This window comes from Rattus rattus, chromosome 2, assembly GCF_011064425.1.
Source record: "Rattus rattus isolate New Zealand chromosome 2, Rrattus_CSIRO_v1, whole genome shotgun sequence".
NCBI lineage: Eukaryota > Metazoa > Chordata > Mammalia > Rodentia > Muridae > Rattus > Rattus rattus.
Genome location: NC_046155.1, coordinates 192738453 through 192758789, shown reverse-complemented (window position 1 = coordinate 192758789; position 20337 = coordinate 192738453). Strand labels below are relative to the sequence as shown.

Sequence of the window (20337 nt, the reverse complement as noted above, 5' to 3'; positions counted from 1 at the left end):
GGGGGTGTACAATATTTCTTAGACCCCGACTCCAAGTCTGTCCTCTCAGGAGTCAGGGAGAGTAGAACAGGGCTGGCCAATCTGCAGCTACGGCTTGGTTCTTAGGTCTCCTTTCTGGAGTCTTCCCCTCTTCCATTTGCATACAAGATCACTTTCCAGTTTAAAAACAAAACAAACAAACCAGTGGTCCCTTAAATCCTCCAGAAGCTCACCTTGTCCGACACTGGGGGTGGAGCACATACACTCCGTCCTGGTATTTCTCACTCACAGTTTCTCGGTCCAGGTTAGCCAGGGTTCTGGCAGCGTGGGAAGCCTCCATAATGTCGCAGGATTTCAAGGCTTCTGCCAAGAGAGAGACCCAGCCTGAGGAGAGAACAGATATCCTGAATACTGAAGCACACGGTCTCAGCTGCACAGAGATGCTCCAGCTCAATTCTGTCCTAAGAACCTCTGAGTCCCACAGCACGAAGCTGTGCTATCCCAACCACAGCCCTCTGAGGGTGGCTAGGTAAGGCGTGTGCAAGTGGCCTCTGCCTACACACAAAATAAGCACACAGCAATTACTGCAGGTGAGCTCAGCAGAGGCAAAATGCTCTGATGGTCTGCTTTAAGGACGACTCTAAAAATCGGTGGGCTGATATGAAGATCAGAAATCTATCAACAACCCCGAGTGCAGGCAAGGAAACTATTTTTTAACGAATGAATTTGATGAACTCCTTATCACACCTAGAATTCAGAATACCTTCTGAGCAGCCTCGCCAGCCCACTGTGTTGTTCTCAAACACACATACAGTGTGCACTGCTGCACTGGCCATGGTTTTGGTAGTGAGAACACTGGGAGTCTATTCGGGCAATTGTTGAGACTACGGTAATACACTGTTGTTAATGGAACTGACCTCCCAGCATCACTGGTCCTCAATGCATCTGCACCAGGAGCAGGAGAGTGTGGTGAGAGCTGTTAGCTATGAGTGCATGCTGGGTCTGCTGAAGGGCCCAGGCTTTCACAAATACAAATTAAAAATCTTATTCCAGCTCGGATAACTGAAACAAGCGAGGTTCAAATCAAATATAAATTCTGCCTTAAGAAGAAATACTTTTTTAAGAAAATGAGTGCTGCCTGGTCCAGAACTCAGCAGGCAGAGGCAGAAGTGTAGGACTCTTGGTTCAGGGTCATCCTCAGCTACTGAGTTGAAGGCCATGCTGCAGGTGGGGGGAGGAGGGGAGTAAGGCGGAGGGAGCACGCAGGTTATGGAAGGGAAGGAGAATAGAGTAGCTCTGCCTCCCAGAACTATCAAACCTCGTGGATATGCCAGAGGTCACATTTAGTTCTAACAGGGTAATATATTGGTCTTTTCATGCTTTCATAAAGTTTTCTGATTTCTGACTTGATTTCATTAAAATTAAAATCTATTGATCTGGGATTGAAGAGATAGATCAGAAGTTAAGAGCACTGGCTGTCCTTCCAAGGACACGGGTTCAATTCCCAGCACCCATAGGCAGCTCACAATTGTTATCTCCAGCTCTAGTAGATCCAATATCATCTCCTGGCTCCCATGGCATCAGGCACACATGCTGTGCACAGAGCTACATACAGCCAAAACATTCATTCATGTCTTTAGTCCCGGGTCGGTAGATCTGTGATTCAGAATAGCCTGCTATACATAGTGAATTCCAAGCCAGGCAGGGGTACAGAGCAAGACCCCACCACTGAATGAATAAATAAATAAATAAATAATTCTGCTGATCTAAAGATTACCTTAAGTGTCAATTCAGTTTCTAATATATGTGTATATATACATGAATCTACATACTCATATGCATATACATACATATATATGCACATGTGTATGTATTTATGTGTATGTGATGATTTGAATGTCCCCCATAGTCTCATATATCTGAACAGCTAGTTATTAGTTGGTGGCTCTGTTTTTTTATGTTTAGGTGTGGCCTTGGTGGAGAATGCCTATCTCTGAGGTGTGGCCTTGGTCTGAGGTGGCCTTGGGTGTTCACAGTCTCACTGCACATCTAGTTTGCATTCCCTGCTTCCTGCTTATAGTTCAGGATGTGTGCTCTCAGCTTGTCTCTCCTGCTCCCATGCCTCTGGACTCTGATCCCACTGCAACTGTACCTCAAAAAACTTCCTCCCTTAAGGTTCCTTGATCATGATGGGTTTGTTTGTCTATTAGCTTTTTTATGTGCACTGGTGTGAGGTGTCATCCCTGAACTGGAGTTACAGACAATTGTGAGCCGCTGCCAACAATTCAAACTTCCTCCCAAAGCCTGTGTCCCCCACTGTCCTTCAGCTGAGTCCTTATAGTGTGGAGTGCACAACCCTAGCAGCAGGCGGCAAAGGGCCCAAGAAACCTAAGCAGAGCTTTAGGTCCATTGAGAAGTAATGCAGCGTAAGGCGAGGGAGCGCGAGAGCGAAGCACAGCACACTCAGAGCACAGGGCTGTTACCTGAGTGGACGATAGCAGGGTGAAGATGCTCATTCAAAGCCATGTTTCCAATGATCCTCAGGACACTTCTCTGTATTTTGGGGCAGTTCTTGTGAAGCTGGTAGAGTCTCTGCAGGAGTTGCAAGCCCCCGCCTGCTTCAATATAGTCACAGTGTGAGGGTATCTAGCACAAGTAGACAGAGCTCCTGTTACAGCTCACATCCCAATGTGAGTTCCCACACACACCCCCACCCCACCCGCCCTGCTACGATGCTGCAGTTCCTCTCATTCCTGCTTAGTTTCGGCTGCACAGGTGCGAATCAAAGACGACCTTAAAGAGCTATGCACCTCAGTCAGGTTAAAGTGTCCAGCTCAGAACCTCGAGGGTGTGGGCGAGGATGCCAGGTGCAAACACAAATTCCTGCACTGCACACCTCATTGCAGGCGACTGACACTGTGCCCAACCTGCTTCCAGGCGGTGCTTATACGGCACTTGTGGGTACCAGCAGGCTTCTGTCTTTTTTATTATTATTAAAGCATTCATTGCTGGGCATGGTGGCACACACACACACGGGGATACACAGCAAGAGCCTGTCAAGTAAGTAAATAAGCAAAGGCCGCCATGCCAAAATGCCTAGAGATTCTCAGGACTCGGAACCTAGGTGTGTAGCCATGCAATATTTGCCTCTCCTCTCTATCTGTCCTACCTTCTACAGCTGACGGGGTTTTTAAGGGAAGTTTAATGGAAGTTAACTATCCAGTGTGTAAGCGACCTTAGGAAAGAAGACAGCACAAACCAAAGACAAAGGCACTTCCTTATGTGTGGTGATTTATTGATTAAGATGTGTAAAGAGGGACTGGGGAAGTGGCTCAGTGGTTTAAAAACCCCATCTGCCCTCCTACAGAGGACCTACACTGAGGTTACAGGGAATCCAATGTCCTTTCTGTCCTCCAGGGGCACCAGGCATGCCCATGGTGCACAGCACAGGCATACATGCAGGCAAAGCACCCACACACAAAAATAAATTGCCTTAAAAAATTAGAAATGTGGGGGCTGGAGAGATGGCTCAGCGGTTAAGAGTACCCAACTGCTCTTCCAGAGGTCCTGAGTTCAATTCCCAGCAACCACATGGTGGCTCACAACCATCTGTAAAGAGATCCGATGCCCTCTTCTGGTGTATCTGAAGACAGCTACAGTGTACTTATATATAATAAATAAATAAATCTTTAAAAAAAAAGAATTAAAAAAAAATAGAAATGTAATAAAAATGAAAGTCATGTTTTGATCCAAATTATTAATTCTAACAGCTAAAGGTGGAATTTTAAAACTATTTTTGCTAATTCTTTGAGAATGCACTTTGATCGTTTTACTGCACCTCCCATTAGCCCTCTAAGACGCCCCGGACCTCCCCGTCTAGCAAACTCATTTCCAAGTAAGCTCTTCCGTGGAATGCCAGTTACCTCTGAGTGCTTTACTATGGCTTCTAGAGAGAGCATATCCACTGTGGCTAAGGGGGTTTCCCCAAAGCTTTCTGCGTAAGGAAGCCCGTTTCCTCCAAAGCACCATAGTCCGCCCTGAAGTTAAGACAAAGATTTACAAACTCATCTTGTTAACTGTGTACTACATACAAATTAGAGATTTCAAGTATGTAAATGTCTCAAAATACTTTGGAAACTTAAAGGGGATGTTATGCAAATGCAAATTTCTACTGCTTATTAGAATAGAAAAGACACGGAGGGATTCCCAGAACAAGTCTGACATCTTTTCCTCTGTGTCCTCTCCTGAAGTGACACCTTTACCACCTGGCCAAAGTGTCCTGGTGTCATCTGCCAGCATTTTCTAGTTCATACAGATTATTGCAACAGAGACAACTGAAAGCCCAAATACAAAATTTAAAGGGGAAAGATTCACCAAACAAAAATATTAAAAACATGGTAGCTTTTAATTCTTCCCAGTTGAAAGTGAAGCTCACTAGGAATATAAGTATAGTTAGGGACACGGGGAGACAATTCAGTGGGTAGAGTGCTTGTTGCAGGATCATGAGTTCAGATCCCCAGCACCCACGTAAAAAATAGTTGGTGGCACACACCCATTACCCTGATTCTGAGTAAGGGAAGGGACATGCCCAGATCCCAGTGACTTACTTGCCAGCCAGTCTAGCTGAATTGGTGAGCTGAAGATACAAGGAGACACTGTCTCAAAAGGCAAGGGAGACAGGCTGGAGAGATGGCTCATGATTAAGAGCAATGGCTGCTCTTCCAGAGGTCCTGAGTTCAATTCCCAGCAACCACATGGTGGCTCGCAATTGTCTGTAACTCCAGTTCCAGGGGATCTGACTCCCTCACATAGACATACATGTTGGCAAAGCATGAATGTACATAAAAATTTTTAAAAATAGCTGAAGATCCCTGATATTGTCCTATACACACACACTGTTCTCTCTCTCTCTCTCTCTCTCTCTCTCTCTCTCTCTCTCAAACACACACACACACAAAATCACACAATGCTCTCTCTCTCTCACACACACACACACTGCTCTTTCTCTCTCACACACACACACACACACACACACACACACACACACACACAGGAATATATCATGAAGAGCGGCAAATACTAACACATGCTAGGTACTATGCCATTATTCAGAGTTATGGTGATGGCAGCAGCATGGGCTGCTGAGGAACACTGTCAATGCTGACGAGACTGTAGGCTTCAGCCCAGCCTTGCCCTCTGACTTCTGACCTGTCAGCTTCCACTCCCTTTGCAGGGCAGGTTTCACATACCACAACTGTCTACTGCATGTTCCTGCTATACTTGCTTCTGACCTGCAAGCAGCCATGTTGGTAATTAGTCTGTGCAAGCCTCCAACATTAAAGGTAAAGGGCTTGGGTTTAATGTAGAGCAGGAAGCCTTTGGAGGGGTTTTAGGCAGAAACAAGAGCAGTTCCCACAAATGTTTGTAAGATCACTCTGGCTGCACCAGAAAGCAACCTCACGCATCTAGGAAAATGTATAAAATCCTTCAAATGTCGTTAGAAACAGAAAAGCTCTAAGGAAAAAAAAGAGATCAAGAGAAACCCTGGGTGCTAGAATTGGAGAGGACATGAAACCCAGGAGATGAGCAACGACAGTAAGTGCCTGCAGGCCCTCGGCTGTGCTTGGTGAAGATGCCTTCTTAGGTCCCATTGGGCTACATCTGAGATCTCCACCAAAAAGCAAGGAACTGAAATGTCCTTCTAAGAGGGTATGGGAAAAGCTGCCATGAAGGGCTAAGCAGAAGACAGACCAGAGTAGTGGAGCTATGAGAAAAGAATCCTATGGACAGCCTCTGTTCTGCACTCCACTTTGTGTAAGACACAGGCCCCAGACTTCAGTGTGAAACCTCAACTTAAAACTAAATGTCTTAACCAGCAGACTGTCAGATCAACCACGATCCTTGAGCAGTCTCAGAAAGGAATTGGATGTGGTAAGGTCAGCAAGGCAGCCATCTCTTGGCAGCTGTGCTCCTGAGGCTCAGAAAGCCTGTTTGTGGCTAAACATGTGACGTCACTGGCAGGCTGTTCCTGAAATGTCAGAAACTAGGGCACCAGGGCATTTCCCCACAAATGTGCACTAACAAAGGGTCTATGTCCTCCTCTTTGTAGGGTTTTCTAGAGGATTATGGGAATAAATCCTGTAGAAGGGAGGTCTGATCCACTACAATGTATACAGGGAAAGGGTCACTTTACTCTATGAATATGCCACCAATCTTATAAATCAAAAACTTCTTTAAAATCTGCAACAGAGACCACTCTGCCCATTCCTGCCACACACACAGACTGTATCTGTCTGTCTTTCTGTCTCTATCTGTCTTTGCTTACTTCAATTTTGCTTATGTTTTATGTGTCCCTCCATGGAATTCCTTCAAGAGACCTTCAAGGAGAAAGAAAACAAAACCTGCTCTGTGGTATGTGGAACTCTCTGGAAAACAATCAGTTTATCCAAAAATCCAAGGAAGGACACAATCACGAGGGAGAGCCAGCACCCTAAAAGGAATCTGGAGAAGATTTAAAGATTACTGAGGAAGTGAAGGAAGAGAAGCCGACTCTGTAGAGAGGATGCAGAAAAAGAGCAGGCAGCTGCAGCAGTTCAGAGGGTAAACGGAGTCAACATGTGCCCCACAGCAACACCCTGCAGCTGCAGACAGCTGTATACGTGTAAAGGACTGAGCAGGCCCACCAGGCTGCAACTTTAGCCAATGGGTGGATGCCGTGCCATTCCCTGAGAGGAAGATGAGAGGGTTAGGGCTGGGTCAAGGGAGGGCAGATTTGATCCAATAAATCCAAGATTCTTGCTATACTCCAAGGAGAGGGGGCTGAATAGTCAAAGCTGGAGTTCAGTTAGAACACAGGCCTAGTCTACAGCATGCTAGGCAAGCACTCCGTCACTGAGCTGTACCCCAGTCCTGACTATTGATTCTCAAGGTGCAAGACCAGAGTTCACTCCTGCAATGCTGTAAATGAGCTCATAACCTGAGCTAACTCCTGTCCCCTGAATCCTTCTTATACATACCTAAGTTCACCTTTCTCTGTGATTTCCTGACACTATGCAGCCCAGAGTGGAGTACAGTGTCTAACTGGGCAAATGACCGAGCCCAGCTGCTACCCCCGCACAGTGCCTTGGAAAAGTGTTAGCACTCAAAACATTTGCTAAATAAGATATAAGCAGACCTTCTGTGCGGCCAGGCTCTGGCTGCTTTCACTAAGAGCCAATGATGTAAAATACTGGAGACACTCATCAAGCTCTGTCTGAGGTAAAGAAGCCAGCAAATGCCCGAGTTCCTCTTCGGTGGAGGAGTCCTGAAATAAAACCCAGAGGAAGTCTTTAGACACAAACTCCACAACTGAGGGCAACAAGATCAGCCGAGAGTCGGGGCCAGGATATACACACACATAAGGAAGGAGGACGGACACCAGTTGCAATCTGGAATGCACTCATCCACCAGAGTGAAGGTACACAACCATTTATTTTTAATTCTATGCTACCACACTTAAAGACACGTTACATGGGCTGGCGGGTGGTTTAGTGGTTAAGAGCGTGGGCTGCTTCTGCAGAGGATGTGAGTTTGGTTCCCAGCGCCCACGTGATGGCTCGCAGCCACCTATAACTCCAGTTCCAGGAGACCGATGCCCTCTTCGGTCTCTCCAGGCACTCAGTGTACATGTGGTGTATGTATATACATGCAGGCCCCATACATACTCATAAAATAAGTCTTAAAAATATACATACAAAAAAAAAAGGCTGTTAAAAAATCGTAACTCAATGTTTACCTTAGGACTTCTTGATATCTTGACTCAAAATGATCTGTACCCTTACTAACTAAGGATATCTTTAAGTCTGGAGTGTGTTAATATTTCATTTTTCTTGATAATACCTTCTGCATTCAATTTCTATTTTTCTAATGATTGCTTAAATCAAATTTCAGTTTTGTTTTCTCCTCTAAAAAAGGTGCACAAGAATCATGTGTCTGGGGCTGGAGAGATGGCTCAGAGTTTAAGAGCAATGGCTACTCTTCCAGAGGACCTGAATTCAATTCCCTGTAACCACATGGTGGCTCACAACCATCTGTAATGGAATCTGATGCCCTCTTCTGGCATGCAGGCATATATACAGGTAGGATTCTGTATACATATAAATTAAAAAACAAACAAAAAAAAAACATGCTTCTGACTATGGTTCTCACCAAGGGTATTTCTAATCCCCATCTGGAAACAACTTTCTTTGTTACAACTTGGGGGACCCCTATGATCCTAGGAGCAGAGTCCAGGAATGTTTCTAAATGTCCTAGACTATGCAGAACAGCCTCTCCCATAAAAAGTTAGTGATGTAAAACGTCAGGGAGCTCAAGTTGAGAAAAATCTGTTCTATAACACAACAAGGCAGGTGCAGAGATGACTGGGCATTTAAGAGCATGCAGGGGTGACTCAGCGGTCGGGAGCATGCAGGGGTGACTCAGCGGTCGGGAGCATGCAGGGGTGACTCAGCGGTCGGGAACATGCAGGGGTGACTCAGCGGTTGGGAGCATGCATTGCTTCTGCCGTCTGGTTCCCAGCACTCACATCTGGTGGCTGACAACCACCTGTAACTCCAGCTCCCAGGATCTGTTGCCCTCTTCTACCTCCCTAGACACTAGCACTCACATGCACATACCCACATCCAGGTACACATAATTAAAAAGAAAATAAATTGTAAAGCAGTAACAAAAAAGCTTCATATAAGGCCCCCTCTTTTGGATCCTGACATGCTGTGAAGTTACCTAGAACAGACTCTCTCCACTCATAAGGGCAGTAAGCAGCAGAGAGACAGCCCTCATGAGGATCACAACTGTGTGGAAACTACGACTTCTCCATTGTGTCCAGCTCACCTGCTCTTCAAAGTCAGGCACCGGCTCGCTATGGAAGTTTATCAGAACCCACTCTAGGAACATGCGTTTTCACTCCCTTATTAACATGCTTGCTTACTTCTTTTAAAGACGGCAAAGGAGGGGGTGGGAGAAAAAAGCGAAGATCACTTTCTTTGCTTCGTGCCAAACCAATAAGGGTCCTCGGGTCACAGGCTTGGGCAATTATCCTGTACTGGTAGTCTGTTGTGAAAATACAGTTTTGTTAACATCAAGGCCAACTTAAAATTATCACAAGATTAAATGAACAAGTACTTGAAAACATCCCAACTCCTAACTATTTTACAACTGTAACTCCAAATTTCCCAAGTATTTTCCACTACTCAGCAGGATTTCCTCAAATGTGTGTGTGTGTGTGTGTGTGTGTGTGTGTGTGTGTGTGTGTGTGTGTGTTTGCGTGCGCAGCCAGAATCTTTTTCCTTCCTATAGCACATCTTCTCGAATACAGCAGAGAACACAGGGGCTAAGCACAATCCACGGTCCTCATTACCATGCCAGTGGTGAGCCTCTGACATTTCCCGCACAGCCTCCAGCCGTGCTGCTAGATCGTCCTGCCGGCTCTTCCTCAGGAGCAGCCACACTGCACAGTCATGATCTTCTATGTCAACTGTGCTGAAGGGACCTGCGAAAGGAGTAAGACACACACACACACACACAGACAGCAACATAAACAGTTAAGACAACATTTGTGTGTGTGTGTGTGTGTGTGTTATTCGCATGTGTGCACATTTGTGTGTGTGCACCACATGCATTCATAGATATTAGAGTTGGTCTCGCACTAAAGCAGCTCGCCAGTAAGCCACAGATCCTCCTACCTCTGTTTCCCAAGCGCTGAGGTTATAGGCTCGTAATAATTATGTACTGACTTTTTATGTGGGTTCTAGGTTATCTAAATTCAGATCCTCACACATGAAGGGAAAGCACTTTACTGACTGAGCCATCTTCCCAGCTCCAAAATATTTCAATATTCACTGTTACACTGGATGGTAACCTCATAGTTGGAAACTGTAATGGGAACATTAAAAACAGATACAGATGATGACCGAGCGTTTGATCTTAGCTCTGTCATATTATTTTTTATACTTACAGCATGTACTATGTGTACTTCTGTTTAGTGGTCTATGTTAACTTTTAATATGTGGTATATCTTTTCTCTTTCCACTGAACATTGATTTTGAAGCAGATTCAATATAAAGAGACACCCATAGCACATTCTTATCACTGCCACGGTCACTTGGCCATAGAACCACCAGCACGTACGTAAGCCACCTACGCAGACGTGACAACTTTTTCCCTTTCAGGTTCTTAGCATCCTTTGTGTAGCCCTGGCTGTCCTAACCTCACTCTGTGGACCAGGCTGGTCTCCAACTCAGAGACCCTCCTGCCTCTGCTTCCTGAGTGCTGGGGTTAAACGTGTGGCCCACCACGCCTGGCCAGGACAGCATTTTAGAGCTAACTCCAAGTTGGAGATTTGATGATATGAGAAAACATGGGAGTGACTTCCTTACAGATTTTAAATTCTAGCCATTTTATAAAAGAATACTTATTCCCAGCAGTCACTTAACTATCTTAACAGTATAGACACAAAAGTGGAAGAAACTGTCCAAAGGCCTCAAGCTGTAAAAGTAAACAGCCAAGAGGAAGCCCTTCCACCAGCCTCTTACAGTTGATAAGCCGTGAATGTTTCAGCCTGGTTGGCTGTCCATACGCTCGGACCGCTGATGAGGACCCGTGACTACACGTACCAGCAAATGGGCTCCGCAGTACCTTGGCTGCCGCCGCCAACACTTTCCTTACTGCTCTGTGAAGTTCTTTTCTTGCCTGCCAAACAATCCCTAAAATGATGGCAGCAAGTAAGACCAATGTGCACTCTGGGCATCACGCTCCAACACTTCAAACAGATACAGAAACCAGGCTCCAAAGCTTATCAGAGACATAAAAACAATACCACCCGGGGCCTCTTCTTGCCACTGTGAGTGGCAACACATTCCCGCCGTGTTGTGGGAACACAGAATGCTTCAGACTCAGAACAAGGTCAGGGAGAAAGAGAACAGGTGAGAGTATAACAGGTCTCATGAAGAACACAGGCTGACCAATATCCAGAATGTTTCCTGTAAATAACTGACACAGAACAGAACTTGGAAAACACTTTAAGAATGAGCTTGAGCCTCACCACACAGGTAAATTATAAGACGTGGTAAGGAGGAAATACAATAAAGATGGAGTGGTGATAATATATAGGTCACAAGGAACCCACCCAATGCAGGGGCTGTGATCTGCTCAGAGGAACACGAGGGCTGGCATTCTAGGACAGCTACAAGGCAGAGTAGAGTGAGGGCTCACCAAGATGCCCAGAGCCAAATAGACTCTTCTCTGAGCCAAAGTCTCACCTCTACTGAGTTACCAAGAGGCCAGCATACAACCTTGACATGGAGGAGAAGTCTTAACTCAGTATTCATAACAGAGGGCAGCAATGAATAAGTTGAATTCACTTTTCTCAACCTGTTTCTTGAGCTCAGTTGCATGCGTCACCCCCTACAGTATGATAGTCTCTGCGCTGAATGGCAAACGCAAACATTTTCGAAACTGAGCTGACGGCTCGCAGCAACAGGGAACCCAGAGTTAGACACAAGGGCAGGGGCCAGTCCTTTGTTCTAAAGGAGCTAAAGACTAGGGGAAACACAGAAGCCCCAAATCTGGTCATCAGTAAATGGTTGGTGTGGTTGTTTCAGTAAGAGTGGCCCCCTATAGGCTCATATATTTGAATGCTTGGTCAAGTGGGACTCTGATAGAATTGGAAGGACCAGGAGGTGGGGCCGTGTGGAGTGGGTGTGGCCTTTCTGGAGCAAGTATGCTACTGGGGGTGGGCTTTGCCTTTTCAAAGAGCCCATACTTGGCTCAGTCTCTCTGCCTGGCTACAGATCATGATATAGCTCTCAGCTACTGTTTCAGCACCTGCCTGTATGCTGCCATGGTCCAGCCATGATGTCCATGGACTAAGCCTCTGAAACTGTAAGGAAGCCCCCAATCCAATGTGTCCTTTTATGAGTGTTGTCTTGGTCATGGTTCTTCTTCACTGCAATAGAGCCATGATCAAGACTTGGGGGCTTGGCTCCAACAGGCTCTGCTGATCCTTCCAGAATGCCAAGTCTACTTGTCAAAACGGTACTCAGAGAGACAGACCCACTTCTAAATTTTATGTAGCATGAAACTTACCATGGTTGTCTAAACTGTCCACGAGAGCTTTGTGCACATAGATGTAAGACTTCATTTTTTCTCTTTCAACCACCTGAGTATCCAACGTTAAAGACTTTTTCAGGGCCAGCACTTGGTATGTAATAAATAAAGAACCCCTAAAAAAAGAAACAAAAAGCTCCTCACAAATCAGGATCTAAATAGGACCCAATAGCATTCACAGTGAGCTGCTTTCTAGTTTACTAGGAAACTAGCACACAGCAATGCCCAAGTGTCACTTTACATGTGTGTATACACACATGTACATGTGTATACATCCATCTTAGTTTAAGACAAGAAGTGAGCTAGGCAGTGGTGGCTCACAGCTTTAAGCCCAGCACTTAGGAGGCGGAGGCAGAGGCAGAGGCAGAGGCAGAGGCAGAGGCAGAGGCAGGGTGGATTTGAGTTAGAGGCCAGTCTGGTCTACAGAGCAAGTTCCAGGATAGCCAGGGTTACACAGATAAACCCTGTCTTGAAAAACCAACCAACCAACAATACAATACACACACACACACACACACACACACACACACACACACACACACACACACACACACACCAGCAAGTGGCCCCAAGATGAGCAATCCCAAACGTTACAGCAGCCAGCTTTTTCGGGAGCAATAGTCATAATGTCACTGTTTCACATTGTGGGTCTGCTGCCTGAGTGCACATCCTTAAACACAGTGCTCAGCTCAGCCTGACTTCACGCTTCATGTGCACAGACTCGGGCTAGACATGTTCTTATTCAGCCTTACCCATCCACACTACTGTCTGGACATATAGTCCCTCACGACATAATATCTTACACATTACTAACCCACTCTCCTGAGAATGGATGTGCATGACGTCTCAGTTGGAATCTATCACATACAGTGCCATTACTCATTTATGTCCAACCTTCTGACTGTCCACATCCTGTGGGTACCCTGTGCTCTCTACAAGTCTCTTCTGTGAAGGCTTCTAATAGTATCATAAAGCCATTAACACTGGAGGGTAAGCATCAGTACTTACCCTACAATGAGGGATCCGGTAAATCTTACAATATTTCCTTCAAAAAGAAAGAGATTGCATTACGTGTTATATTTATTATCGGCAACTATCCATACAAGGCAGCACTGAGTAAAACATGACTTGTACTTATGGCTCTCAAACTCATCCCTCAAGTCCTGTTTTGCTACTCCAAACCAAATCAAAAGAAATCAGGCCCAGCCACTGCTATACAGCCAGGGTCACAGGTCCCCTGAGCATAACCAGTAGGAGCTTCTGCAGCTAGAGGTAAGGTGGGGTCACCAAGCTTTCCAGCACCTTCATTAAGGAACTCTCAAGCAGAAACACTAAAATGAATTTTCCCCCAAATAATCAAACTGCCCTTGGTGGTTTAAGCAGCAAAGATTACACGCCCCCATCTAAACTTTTGTTTGGACCTTGGAAACATTTTAAATATATATTTTTAAACTATTACTGGCAGACAGGTGCCTATCCAATCTGGACTGCTGAGCAGGAAGGCTGGCCACAGACTAAAGTCTGTGGAAATCAAGGGGGGGACACTGCCCCAGGGACTCACGGGCCTCCACAGTAGGTCTACCTCCACAGTAGGTCTACCTCCACAGTAGGTCTACCTCCACAGTAGGTCTACCTCCACAGTAGGTCTACCTCCACAGTAGGTCTACCTCCACAGTAGGTCTACCACAGGGATGAGGAGGTCTGCAGAGGCTATGCCCAGATTTCCTGACTGTGACTCTCTGATGCTCCAGTGTTTTCTTTGCTGCTACTGCCTGAGCCTTCTACTAGACTCCCAGTGTCTCTCTCAATGCTGGGCGTCAAACAGGAGCTTGTGTGCTTAGGCACATGCCCTTCCCCTAGCTGTGTCCCAGTCCCAATCTTCATGGCCTTTCCTCTCTGTTCTTTTCCACTAAAGGTATATGTGACACTCTGCAGTTCACTGTACTGGAAATACTGAGAGAAAGAAAGAGAAAAGCCTTTTCTGCAAGAATCCACTGCAAAAATAGGCGCATAGATGGTGAGTATGCGTGTGCCCATGCGCGCATGTTCTCTCTCTCATGCACGGGTGCACAGGCCCATGCATGGTGCATGAAGGCCAGAGGAGGACATCTACGCTGCTCTGTCACTCTCTGCTTTGTTCTGCCAACAATGGTCACAGGACCTGGAGCTAGGCTGGCAGCCAGCAATCCCCTTACCTCTGTTCCACACTTCTCAGTGCTAGAGTTACAGGTGCACGGTACTATACCAGTCTTTTACTTATGTGGGTGCTGGGAATTTGAACTTAGGTCCTCATGCTTGCACAATAAATGCTCTTATACACTGACCCACCGTGTAAGCCCAACAGATATTTTGGTTTGTATTGTTTGGGGAATGTGATGGTTTGCATATGCTTGGCCCAGGAAGTGGCACTATTAGAAAGTTTGGCCTTGTTGGAGGAAGTGTGTCACTGTGGGGGTGGGCTTGGAGACCCTCATCCTAGGTGCCTGAGGATGCTCGGTCTGTTCCTGGCTCCCTTTGCATGAAGATGTAGAACTCTCGGATGCCTAGATGCAGCCATGCTCCTGACTTGATGATAATGGACTGAACCTCTTAAACCTGTAAGTCAGCCCCAATTAAATGTTGTCCTTTATAAAACTTGCATTAGCCATGGTGTCTGTTCACAGCAATAAAACCCTAACTAAGACAAAAGTTAGTACCAGGGACTGGGGGATTGCTGGGATAGGCTTAACCATGTTTTTAATTGGAAGAATGTGGATTTTGGGACTTTGGATTTGAAAAGCAGTGGGATGCTTTAAATGGGGCTTAATGGGCTATCCTAGTAGGAATGGGGAAGACTTTGTTACTGAGAATAATCTGAAATGATCAGACATGGCCCAAGACGGTTCAGTAAAGAATTTCAGTATGTGGCCTAAAGACTGTTTTTGTGGTATTTTGGGGGAAAATGTGGCTGCTTTTTGCCATTGTCCAAAGAGTGTACTTGAGATTAAGGTGAAGAGATTTAGATTAATTGCTTTGAAAACGGAAGTCCCCAAACAGCCTGGTGTAAATTCTGTTGTGTGGTTACTAAAGTTCACCCTTATGAAGAGCATTTTAATAATTAAAAAAAAAAAAAGGGAAGTTGAGAAAGGAAAAATACAAGATATATGGTTTGAGCATTAAAAGGACACAGGAAGTGAAACGGAGCTGAATCTGTGCTCAAGGATGTTAAATTGAATAAAGGAAGTAGTGACCTTGGGGCAAGACCCCACCCACCTAAGTCAGCTCCAGACAACTTAGTACAAACCTTTAGTCCCAGGAGGCAAAGACAAGCAGATCTCTGAGTTCAAGGCCAGCCTAGAACAGAGCAAGTTCTAGGTAAAGAAAAACTTAAATGCAGGTGTGGTGGCACACACCTTTAGTCCCAGGAGACAGGCATGCAGATGTCTAAACTCAAGGTCAATCTACAGAGCAAGATCCAGGACAGCCAAGCTAAGGCAGTGAAGGAGGAAGAAAAGAGGAAGCTACAGATAATAGAACAAGGGGGCCATGTTCCAGCTCCTGCAAGCAGCAGAACTCAGCAGCTTCAGCCATGTGTCTCTGGCTTTATATTCAAGAGAAGGAGACTACAGGGACAATTGGTGCTGGTCAGCTGGAGCTAAGAAATTAGTGGTGATTAAGAAGAGACCAGCATCACTGAGGTGAAATCTTCTGGGAAGTGTTTTTTCTGAGAACACAAAGAAGCTGTGTTCCAGAGATAACCAAGGCTGTACCTCGTGCTGCAGCTGGACTTGGTAATGTGTAAGAGTCACCCAGGTAGTACTGGTTTTGAAGGAATGAAGAGGTCATAAAGAACATCTGAGGCTTGAGACTGTGAGAGGCCATGGAAGGCCATTGGTGAAGGTGCAGCCTTAGTTGTAGTTGACGGCCCAGAACTGAAGGGTCATGCAAAGGAGTTGAGGCTTGGCACATGAAGAGAGCCTGTGAGAGGCTACCGGTGAAGCCTAGTTGCAGTGGAAGACCCCAGAGTGGTGGAGACGTCAGTACCATGGCAACAAGAACAACAGCAACAGTGTAGCGTGGATCAACCTGAAATTAAACTGCTATAGAGGGCGGAGCTGGAGAAGTAAAGCCAGCCCTGTGGAGGATCATGTGTGGACCCCAGACATTGAAACAAGCTGTAACATTGAAGCTGTCTTGGAGACCCAAAGATGTTAAAGATGCCAGAGTCACAGGCTCTCTGCTGAGGAAAGTTGCTAACAGGGAGTGGAACAAGCTCAGGAGAAAAAGTTTGTTGCAGTCAACAAAGATGAAAAAGGAATTTAAGGTCTGAAGACGATTTGACATCAGACATGGACATGGCAGACTGTAAGTTTGCCCATCTGGTTGCCTGTCTTAATTCGGGGATTACAGTTAAATGACTGGATGGATCTCAGAAGAGACTATGAACTTTGAAAGGCTTTTAACACTGTTGACACTGCTATAGACTATGGGGACTTTGGAAGTTGGACTAAATATACGTTTTTATTATGTTATGTTTAGGTATGGCCTCCATAGACTCATATGTTTGAACAAGCCTGTGGAGGCCAGGGAGTGGCCCTAACTAAGATGGGGAGACAGGTCTAACTGTGTGTGATCCTGGTTAGCCTGCTTTCTGTGCTTAGGGCGGGGCCCAAACTCAAAGAGATCCACCTGCCTCTCTCTGGAGTGCTAGGATGAAAGGCAGGCTCCACCCACCCACTTCAACAGGTCTAGAAACACAACACCTCCCTCTGAGCTTACTCTATGGGAGGAACCAGATAACTAACCAGGTTCCACACTGACTCAGACTGTATGGCCTAGACGATCAGGGAGAGCCCTGTGAAGAGAGCTGGACAACAGTGTGGCATAAATCAGGGCAGACCCCATGCCTGCAGTATAGAGCAGATGAGGCAGGTCCCACAGCTCCACAGGACAAGGAGATAGTCTCCTTGCTCAGCACTGTGTCCCAGAACCTGGTGGAGGTACCTGACTCTGCAAGAGCTAAGTAAATGTACGGGGAATGAGAACACGGTCAGGATTAAGTTTGGAAAGTTGAACATGAACAACTGATTGGCCAGGACAATCTTTGGCTCACGTATGGCTCTAGACTTATAAACTTAATGTGACTCATTGGTACAGAAAGACATAAGCAAACGAGAGACGCAGCATTGACTATTGGTTGTGTAGTGCTTTCCAGGAAAGTGGTCACAATCCCATCACTATTCCTACTAGAAAATGGAGACCTGGAACTGTACTCACGGATATTTCTCCAGGATGTGTGACTTTTTGATCGGGGAGCAAAGGTTCCTATCCTTCTGCAGCAGATAACACAGTAGCTTGCAGCAAGGGACATCCTGTGTTGGTGGAAGGTAGGAATAGCAGGTTAATTTGATATATACTTAAAATCTCTCTTTTTTTTTGTTCTTTTTTTCGGAGCTGGGGACCGAACCCAGGGCCTTGCGCTTCCTAGGCAAGCGCTCTACCACTGAGCTAAATCCCCGACCCCTAAAATCTCTTTTGACTGTAAAGACAGATCATCATCACAGTGGTCACCTGCAGTCAGACTACTCAAAAACTGAGAAAAGAACCTCCTTGAGGGTTTCGGCCCTGAAAGCACACCAGACTTCACTAGAATAAAGTTTGCTGGTACTTCCACTGCTCTTTGAGTTCTGTTCAGCTGTGAATGGTAATTAATAGGAAACCCAGGAAAATTCAAGTATATACAATACAATGCATGTCTGCTCTTGATAAATGAGGGCCCAGCAGCCATGGAGAGAAGCAGAAAATCCCCTCTAAGGCAGCCAAGGAACGCTAGCTGACGATCAGCACTAACTGCCAGGCAAGCACCACAGCTCTAGTCTAACCAGCCCCAGTTGAGCCTATAACTCTTCTCCCTGTTAAGTAATGAATGGCAGTGTGGGCCCTTCAGCCTCGGGATGGTTCATGCTGCTGCACTGAGCCAATGCATGCAGTTTCTAAATATTCCTCTGTATTTTATAAACTGTTTCTCTGAGACAAGGTCTCTTCCATAACACTGGCTACCGCAGAACTCACTTTGTAGACCAAGCTGGCCTTGAACTCACAGAAATCTACTTGCCTCTGCCTCCTGAGCATTTTTATAAATAAAACTCTCTGTTTTGAAACTCCATTTCTGTGCCTAGCCCTTGTGGTAGTTTGTTTGACAAGCTTTATAATTTTTGATCAAGAGCTCATCTTGTGGGACTGTTTTCCTGTGAAGAGTCTATATGCTCTGATCTGTGATGTCTGTCAAAGATCCGACTGGACTATCGCACATACTTCAAATTGATGGACTTAGAACATGGACTTAAAAATTTCAATTTCCAAGGCAGAAGAGGAGATGGTTCAGCCAGTAAAATATTTGCAAGAAAGGCTGAGGGCTTGAGTTTGGATCCCTAGCGTGCATGTTCCGAGCCCGGGGCAGCAGCATGTGCCTATGCACCTAGCACAGTGGAAACAGAAGCAGGAAGGTTCCTAGGGCCTCGTGGTGACCTTCAACTCTAGCCAAATTGGTGAAACCCAGGTTTGGTGAGAGACCTTGTCTCAAAAAATAAGATGGAGTGACAAAGTGGAAAGAGAGAACCTACCCCTGAAAGCTGTTCTCCAGCCCTCCGCTGCTCTGGCACGACCTCTCCCCAGCCCCACATAAATTCTAAATAAAATAGGACACGAATTGTCTTAAAATACGGTGGGTGATTAAGAGTGCTTGTCATTGACATCCGCACCACTGTGCTGCTCATGTGTACGTGTACACGTGTACACACACACGTGTACACACACACACACACGCACTCACTCAGAATTCTGATGTCCATTTACTTGTGCTGCTGGTTAAACCAAGTTTCACACTGTTTCCTTGATCTCATAAGAAGGCATTTTCCAGTCTGTTTCTTGGAATATAGTCCTTCGAGACTATCCTATCAAAGCTCAGCTAACTCATTAAAACATGGGCATAATTCTCAAATATTTTGGATTTCTCCTGATTTCTATATTAGTCTTAATTCCACCATGGTTAAAAGCAAACTTCAGAAGAAGTCCGACACTTGCGAACCACGCTCAGGTCTGTCTGATGGCACAGAATGGGCCCTATTTTGATTTCTGTCCCAGATGTACTTGGAAAGAACTGGTAGTGTGTCCTATTAGCTATTTCTAATGTCTATTAGAGCAAACTGAGAGCGCTTCTCCGGTTTCCTCCTCTTGCTGGTTTTGTCAGCACATGCTATTGAGAGAATAGAAGTAGGGGCCACAGCAGGATTCTGAACTTACTCTATCATGGGATGATGTCAGTTATACAATGTTAATAGCTTTTAAACAGACTTGTTTAAATAAGCCATGCCTTAGTCCCAGCACTCAGGAGACAGAGGCAAGTCAAGTCTTGTAAGTTTAAGGCTAGCCTGGACAGGTCTTTGTAAGATGGGCAGAGGGGAAACAGAGACAGAAAAAGCCAATTCAGAGATCTTTAATAGAACATAGGTTCCTATCTCCCCATTGTTACAAGACTAAAATCACAGTGTTTTCCTTACTGAATACTCTGAGGGAATCCATTTGCAGCCTCAAGTGGCTTTTTAAAAGATTTATTTATTACATATATTAAATATAATATGTTCATACATAATATATAACTCGCCACCATGTGCTAGCTGGGAATTGAACTCAGGTCCTCTGGAAGAACAGCCAGTGCTCTTAACTGCTGAGCCATCTCTCCAGCCCAGAATCTCACATCTATTTCTAGACACCTTTAGCTTTGAATGCCATCGTGAACGGTGTCTCTATTGCTAAAATTCCTGGTCATTAGTGCTGCTATTAAGAAGTTCAATTTCAAAATCTTCCTGATGGCCATCCATTGCTGATACTTCCTAACCAAAGTAACCCTTCTAGCCCTATCACATCCCCATCGGGGCATCTTTCTGTTCATCTATATAGAGTCTCTCTGTTCCCAGTAAAATTAATTATCTGTTCACCTTTGCACCACAAGCATCTAGAAGAGTGCCTGGTCCACATCAGGTCTAGACATCAGAAATGTCTGGAGGATTTCAGTCAGTAAAAAAGCAAAAAGAGTTTGAGGTGAGTATAACAGATGAAGCCATTTGCATTTGCAAGGTGGAGTTCAGGTTCCTCGCAGGTCATTAATGTGCAGGCGTGAGTCCAGAACCCGTAGCTCAACAGTAGAGTTCATGCACAAGTTAGCTGAGAGTTGGAGGA

At 45.5% G+C, this 20337-nt stretch overlaps 1 protein-coding gene across 1 annotated transcript in view; it reads right to left on the bottom strand.

Annotated features, from left to right (window-relative positions):
* Window positions 1-20337, bottom strand: part of Serac1 (serine active site containing 1) — a 35584-nt gene that overhangs the window by 13177 nt on the left and 2070 nt on the right. The window contains exons 2-11 of the mRNA XM_032894750.1: window positions 17377-17471; window positions 13129-13165; window positions 12100-12236; window positions 10629-10718; window positions 9374-9505; window positions 8945-9066; window positions 7154-7282; window positions 3903-4016; window positions 2463-2625; window positions 213-363 (exon numbers count right to left, since the gene is read on the bottom strand). Of these exons, the coding sequence (XP_032750641.1) occupies window positions 213-363; window positions 2463-2625; window positions 3903-4016; window positions 7154-7282; window positions 8945-9066; window positions 9374-9505; window positions 10629-10718; window positions 12100-12236; window positions 13129-13165; window positions 17377-17470 (1169 nt within the window). The 5' untranslated portion in view covers window position 17471. The remainder of the gene's footprint in view (window positions 1-212; window positions 364-2462; window positions 2626-3902; window positions 4017-7153; window positions 7283-8944; window positions 9067-9373; window positions 9506-10628; window positions 10719-12099; window positions 12237-13128; window positions 13166-17376; window positions 17472-20337) is intronic.